Raw genomic sequence first — 7,275 nt, forward strand, 5'->3', positions numbered from 1 at the left:
ATTAGCATATTACGCTTATTATTATTATAGATATTTTTATTGATTTCAAAGAGGAAGGGAGAGGGAGGGAGAGATAGAAACAGCAATAATGAGAGAATCATTGATCAGCTGCCTCCTGCACACCCCCTACTGGGGATCCAGCCCGCAACCCAGGCATGTGGCCTTGACCAGAACCGAACCTGGTACCCTTCAGTCCTGAGGCTGATTCTGTATCCACTGAGCAAACCGGATAGGGCTGTACACTTTTATTTCTTAAGAATTTTAATCATTTTAAGGGAATCACCATCTAAGTTTTTCAATTCAATCAAAAGTGTGGGGGGGAGGGATCTACGCACATCTAACCTCAGGAAGTTTTCTGTTATTTCCAGGTTCTTTCATATCCAGTATTCCCTGAGATGAGATGGTGAATAAAATAGTTATAAGAAGATATATACACACACACACACACACACACACACACATATATATATATATTACTATTCTGACTTTACTTCCCTCAGATCAATTTCAAATACTGTTTTAAAAAGAGATTTGAGCCCTAATTGGTTTGGCTCAGTGGATAGAGCGTCGGCCTGCGGACTGAAGGGTCCCAGGTTCGATTCCGGTCAAGGGCATGTACCTTGGTTGCAGGCACATCCCCAGTGGGGAGTGTGCAGGAGGCAGCTGATCGATGTTTCTCTCTCATCGATGTTTCTAACTCTCTATCCCTCTCTCTTCCTCTCTGTAAAAAATCAATAAAATATAATTTAAATAAATATATTTTTAAAATGATAATAATAATAGCTTCATTAAGGTAGAATTCACAACCTGTAAATTCCATTCTCTTAAAGTATATATAATTCAGTGGTATTTTAATATATTTGCAGAGTTGTGCAACTATCACCCAGCAACCACTGATCAACTTTGTCTCTGTGGGTCTGCCTTTTCTCAGAGCAGAGGACATGCGGAATAGAGCTGGCTTGTGGGGAAGGTAGTATACTAATAATAGTGCCTTGAGTTTGTACAGCACTTAATGGTTTATAAAACATATTCACAAAGTCACCTAAGTCAATAAGTATCACAAAAGTGCCTTGCTATAGGAATGATTAGTGTCTCAGTTTTTAAAAAAATATATATTTTTATTGATTTCAGAGAGGAAGAGAGGGGAGAGAGAGAGAGAAACATCAATGACGAGAGAGAATCATTGATTGGCTGCCTTCTGCACGTCCCCTTCTGGGAATTGAGCCCATAACACTGGCATGTGCCCTTGACCAGAATCAAACTTGGGACCCTTCAGTCCGCAGGCTGATGCTCTAGCCACTGAGCCAAACTGGCTAGGGCTAGTGTCTTAGTTTTTTGTTTGTTTGTTTGTTTTTAAATATATATTTTATTGATTTTTTACAGAGAGGCAGGGAGAGGAATATAGAGTTAGAAACATCGATGAGAGAGAAACATCGATCAGCTGCCTCCTGCACACCCCCTACTGGGGATGTGCCCGCAACCAAGGTACATGCCCTTGACCAGAATCGAACCTGGGACCCTTCAGTCCGCAGGCTGACGCTCTATCCACTGAGCCAAACTGGCTAGGGCTAGTGTCTTAGTTTAAAAGAAGCAACTAAAGCTCCAGAAGGTGACTTGCCAAGACCTAACCCAAGGCTCTGCTGGGGTGCTTTCTCCACTGCTTTATAATAGTGGTCCTCAACAAAGAAGGAGGGGGTGTGGGTATTGGGGAAGCTATGCATACCACCATCAGTAGCATCTCTACTGTAATGACTGATACCAGGCCAGGCAGCACTAGAGACAGAGGTTTAGGGGCTGGTGGGGAAAAGAACGGGTCACTACTGCTACTAGTTTCTGCACATGAGGGGACCACCTCAACAGTGACACTGCAAAGAAAAGAATCATGGGAAATGGATACAGAGTCTCTTGGAGGATGGGCACTTTTTGTTTCATTAGCTCATTTCTTGGCTATTTTCCTTCCCTCTGCCTTACCTGCCTTACATCATCAAGAATGATGTACTGGTAGAGGAGATGCTATGGCCTGAGAAGCAGATATTGGCCTGAGAATGGAGTGGGAGGGTAGAGCCAGTCCAACGGAAAAGAGCAGAGTACTCGATCAGGGGTCTGATAAACATGCCCTGGAAGCATTAAGATGGGATCTGCCTTATTGTTAATTACTGGCACTTATTACACCTAAGTTTTATTTTATTTCAACTGAATGGATGCTTCACAAAACCTCTTCCTAGTTATAGTTACTATTTTATGAGATGATTTTTAAAAATATATATTTTATTGATTTTTTACAGAGAGGAAGAGAGAGGGATAGAGAGTTAGAAACATCGATGAGACAGAAACATCGATCAGCTGCCTCTTGCACACCCCCTACTGGGGATGCGCCCGCAACCAAGGTACATGCCCTTGACCAGAATCGAACCTGGGACCCTTCAGTCCGCAGGCTGACGCTCTATCCACTGAGCCAAACCGGTTTCGGCATGAGATGATTTTTAAAAGGATTTTTTATTGAGAGGAAGAGAGAGACATCAATGTGAAAGCGAAACATTGATCAGCTGGTCATGTGCCCTGACGGGGAATCTAAGCGTCAACCCTTCCGTGCATGGGATGATGATGCCCAACCAATGGCCAGGGCACGGAGATGATTTTTAGTTGGTAGGAAGAGACTCTCCTCGCTGGTGGTGCCCTGCCCTATGAAACAGGAATCTTAAAGAAATGGTGCCTGAGCCAGTGTGGCTCAGTTGTTTGGAGCATTGTCCCCTACACCAGGTTCAAACCCTGGTTGGGACACAAACAGGGAGTTGCGGGGGGAGCAACCCATTAATGTCTCTCTCTCTCTCTCTCTCCACAAACAGGGAGTTGGGGGGGGGGGAGCAACCCATTAATGTCTCTCTCTCTCTCTCTCTCTCGCTCTCTCTCAGATCAATAAAAACATCTTCGGTGAGAATTTTAAAAAGAAAGGAAATGGCCACACTTCCATCTTTATGCCCATTATCAGCTTCCTGCTTACGTGCTTCAGGAACTGGCTGGGAAGTCCACCTTTCTGGGGTTTCAGGGAAGACCTTAGCCAGCTGCTTTTGGTACTGGTTGAGGTTCTCCAGGAAAATTAGGTCTCTCTTTGCACCAATCTGGTGGGTGATCTGGACTTTATCTATGAACAGATAAAGAAATAATGAGTCAAATACATAAAATACACAGAGGGGGCAAAAAATAAAAAAGAAATAATGAGTCCCCAGCACCTCCCATCTTCCTCTTCCTGGGTTTTTAGTCACCAGGACCAGATCCAATTTCATTTTACCCTCCTCTAAGCCCCTCGTACGCATGGCTGCCATGCTCTGTGAGGCCTGGAAGTAAGGCAGAGCCTGTCTCACTAATGATACTAATGAAGGGCCACCTAAGTCATCTCCTCTTGGTCATAAATGCTTTTTCTTAAGCACTTTAAGAATGCGTTCAGTTTATAGCAATTTAGGAACAAGATGGGAGTAGAAAAGGATAAACAGCTTGGAACATGCAGACTTAGCTCCTGTATCCTGGAAGCCCAAGCATCTGAAGGATTGCAAGCTGGAAGGGAAGGTGGTGGATCTTTACTGGGCATTGGGCAAGAAGCATTATAAATGCTTTCCTGTCTACTGTTTACATGAAGTGCATTTTTGTTAATATTGTTTTACAAATGATGTACATAAGGCTCAGAGAGATTATATCATTTGCTGAAGGTTAGTAGGAAAGGATTAATCCAGGATTTAACCTCGGATCTGCCTGACTCCAAAGCCTGTGATATTTTTTGCCAATATAGCACCTCAGTGGGGGAATATCTCAAAGTGAGAGGAGGGAGAGGGGTGTACAGAGAAGAGGTAGATTGTTCCCAAAGCCACATCTTGCTTGCTTTACAATCCCACCCTCCACTGCCTCCTTAGAGAGCTAGAGAAAGAAGGAAGAGGGAGGACCATTTTCTTCCCACCAGACATCTTCCCCCTTCCCCCCCCCCCCAACACCCCTGACAAACAAAACAAAACAAAAACAAACAAACCACACGCAAATAGCTCGTAGGAGAGTAACCAGGGAATGTTATGGAAATGTTACCATGAACACCTGGGTCATCCAGGACCTCATCTACACCCATGACTGTGTCATCCCCCAGCTACCTTCCATCTCCATGTCTACCTTAGCCCCCACCAAAGGGCCCCAGCTCTATTACCAAAGTAAATCTCCTGTTCAAAGGTGTTGTCGGTGGAGTAAGCATACTTTCCAGCTCGGCGAGTCACCTGCCGGATGTAGCTCTGGTTTGGGGACTGGCAGATGATCTTCTCTTCATTGATACACTCAGTGGTCTTGTTGTCAGACATTGTTTCAACACCCTGCTCTTGAGGCGAGTAATTGGGCAATCTTGGCCGGAGTGAGAGAGGGAGGGAGAAAAGGAGGGGAAAGGTAGGAGATGGACTTTCTCCTTTTTATCAGATCTACAGCTCACTCCTTTCCTATTTTTAAAAAAACAATATGTTTCTATTGATTTTTAGAGAGAGAGGAAGGGAGAGGAAAAGAGAGATAGAAACATCGATTGGCTGCCGCCTGCACACCCCCTACTGGGGATAGAGCCTGTAACCCAGGAATGTGCCCTGACTGGGAATCAAACCATAACCTCTTAGTGCATGGGACGATGCTCAAACCATTGAGCAACACCGGCCAGGCTCCCTTTCCTTTTTAAGCTCAACGCATACACACATGAGCATTTAAAGAACACCTCTATTTAGCGATTGGCCTTGGCCCCGAGGTGCCAATTGAATATGGAGCTGCCAGAAGGGCCTGACTGCAGCCACCTTCCCCCTTCCCTGGTGGAGCCACTCCTTCTGCAGCCACTGGAAAGCTCAATACAGTGCCCATCCTCCCAGCATTACCCTTCTTTAATGCTGGTGCCCTTCGTGGTTACATGGACTTGGGGAAGGGAACCACCTCCTACAGTTCCTCACTTTATTAGGTGTGGTTATTTAATGTCTGTTGGACAGACTGTAAGCACATTAAAAGATAGGTTCATGTCTATCTCCTTTATGTTGCATTCCCAGCACTTTGCAAAGTAACTGGAAAGTAGTGGGAATGCAATTTATATTTTACTAATAAATGAATAAATAAATGGGCTTCCACTTATTTTTAGTTCATTTTTGGGAATCAGAGATATTAGAACAGCTCCAGTCTTCCCTCTAGCTATAAATGAGAAGGAGAGACATGCACAGTAACCCTCTTCTCTCCGGTTGTTTACTTCTCTGCCCTGCTGCCAGTCAGTTTTTGAGTCAGTGTCATGCTGGATTCTCATTCAAAGTGAGGCAGGACCAAACCTCAGCGCCAGGAGGGCTCTGCCTTCCTTACTCTCGCCATGCATACATTTCTGGGAGCACCTGGATAGTAACTGGATCAGCAGAAAGGGAAAGGCTGAGAGCCAATCCCTTTAATGGCACTGGTTCTCAACGGGGAGCAATTTTATCCCATGTGTCAATGTCTGGAGACATCATTGGTTGTCACAACTGGAGAGTATCAGTGACATTCATAGGAATGCTATTAAACATCCTATCTAATAAAAGAGTAATATGCAAATTGACCATCACTCCAATACACAAGATGGATGCCCCCATGTGGTCAAAGATGGCTACCCCCATGTGGACACAAGATGGCCACCACAAGATGGCCAGCAGGGGAAGGCAGTTGGGAGGGACCAGGCCTGCAAGGGAGGGCAGTTGTGGGCAATCAAGCCTGCAGGGGAGGGAAGTTGGGGGGACCAGGCAGGCAGAGTAGGAAAGTTGGGGGTGACCGGGCCTGCAGGGAAGGGCAGTTGGGGGAGACCCAGGCCTGCAGGGGAGAACAGTTGGGGGGGACCAGGCCTGCAGGGGAGGGCAGTTAGGGGTGACCAGGCCTGCAGGGGAGGGAAGTTAGGGGTGACCAGGCCTGCAGGGGAGGGCAGTTAGGGGCAAACAGGTTGGTAGGGGAGCAGTTAGGCATCAATCAGGCTGGCAGGGGAGTGGTTAGGGGGTGATCAGGCTGGCAGGCAGAAGTGGTTAGGGGCAATCAGGAAGGCAGGCAGGCGAGCCACTGGGAGCCAGCAGTCCTGGATTGTGAGAGGGATGTCGGACATCCCTCGAGGGGTCCCAGATTGGAGAGGGTGCAGGCTGGACTAAGGGACACCCCCCCCATGCATGAATTTCATGCACCGGGCCTCTAGTCTTACAATACACAGGGCCACCCCCTGTAACCTAGAATGTCAGTAGTGCTGAGGTTGAATACCTTACTTTATGCAGATCTACAGAGCAGGCTGGCAGGGAAAACACAAGAGGTTGGTGGGAGAGTGTAAGCCCACCCAGGATTCCTTGAAGGGAAGCCCAGGATTCTTAAAGGCATGTCTGGGGCCCAGCCAGTCTACCTGTAATAAACAGGAAGCAGCATCTCTGGCTCCTTTTTCTCCTCGGTGGGCAGGATGACACTTTGTTCCTCAAAATCTGCCATCTCTGCTTCCTCCAGTTCTTTCAAGAGCTCCAGGTCGCTGGCAGAACTGAGCTCATCCCGGATGTGGCTCCAGTCGTATTGATGGCGCAAGAAACTCTGCCACTTGTTGGGGGATACCCCAGGCCTTAAAGGACGCTTGTTCTGTATCCACCTGGCAGTGCGCTTGTTCAGTTTTTCCAGCACGATGGCCTCCCAGGCTCTGGCCTCCTTCTCATGGGGCGGAAGCCAGGTTTCCCTCTCCAGGTTCAGATCTGGAGTAGGTGGCAGGCTCAGAAGGTCTGGAACCATGCAGGGATGAGGAATGGGAGAGCAAGGCTTCTTCCGGACTGCGCTTCCTGACTTGGACTTCGTTAGCTTCTTCCTAAAATAGGTAGGACTTCCTGTTTTCTCAGCTCCGGAGGTGACCCTGGCTGAGGGACTTGAAGAATCCAGTGACTTGAGTCTGACAGGTTTCTCAGGCCGGGCCTTCCTGATGTGGGGAGGCTGGATGATGCTGTCTGCATTGTAGAGGTGATCAAAGCGGTACTGGCTGTAAGGAACGCTGGCTAGCCCTCGCTGCCACACCACCTCCTGAGAGAAGGTAAGGTTGGAAGCTGCCTTTTTAAAATACTGGTTCTTGATGTCTGCACAGTGCCGCGGGCTGAAGTGAAAGACTGGAGGCACGCTGGAGATAGAGGCGCACTCCTCCTTGCTTCTTGGTTTTACGTAGGAGAAAAGCATGCCCCGTCCCAGCGGCAGGGGGAGTGACTGCTGGAGAACTTGAGGAGGAACGGTCTTTTCCTTTTGGTTCCCGGCCAT

The 7,275-nt window shown here is 47.4% G+C and overlaps 1 protein-coding gene across 1 annotated transcript in view; it reads right to left on the reverse strand.

Moving 5' to 3' along the window:
• Positions 1-7,275, reverse strand: part of HEATR4 (HEAT repeat containing 4) — a gene marked incomplete at both ends in the record, with an annotated part of 41,767 nt that extends 34,492 nt beyond the window's left edge. Inside the window, 3 exons of the mRNA XM_079769175.1 lie at positions 3,002-3,142; positions 4,187-4,374; positions 6,395-7,275. Of these exons, the coding sequence (XP_079625301.1) occupies positions 3,002-3,142; positions 4,187-4,374; positions 6,395-7,275 (1,210 nt within the window). The remainder of the gene's footprint in view (positions 1-3,001; positions 3,143-4,186; positions 4,375-6,394) is intronic.

Source organism: Cnephaeus nilssonii (genome assembly GCF_951640355.1).
Source record: "Cnephaeus nilssonii genome assembly, chromosome: 4".
NCBI lineage: Eukaryota > Metazoa > Chordata > Mammalia > Chiroptera > Vespertilionidae > Cnephaeus > Cnephaeus nilssonii.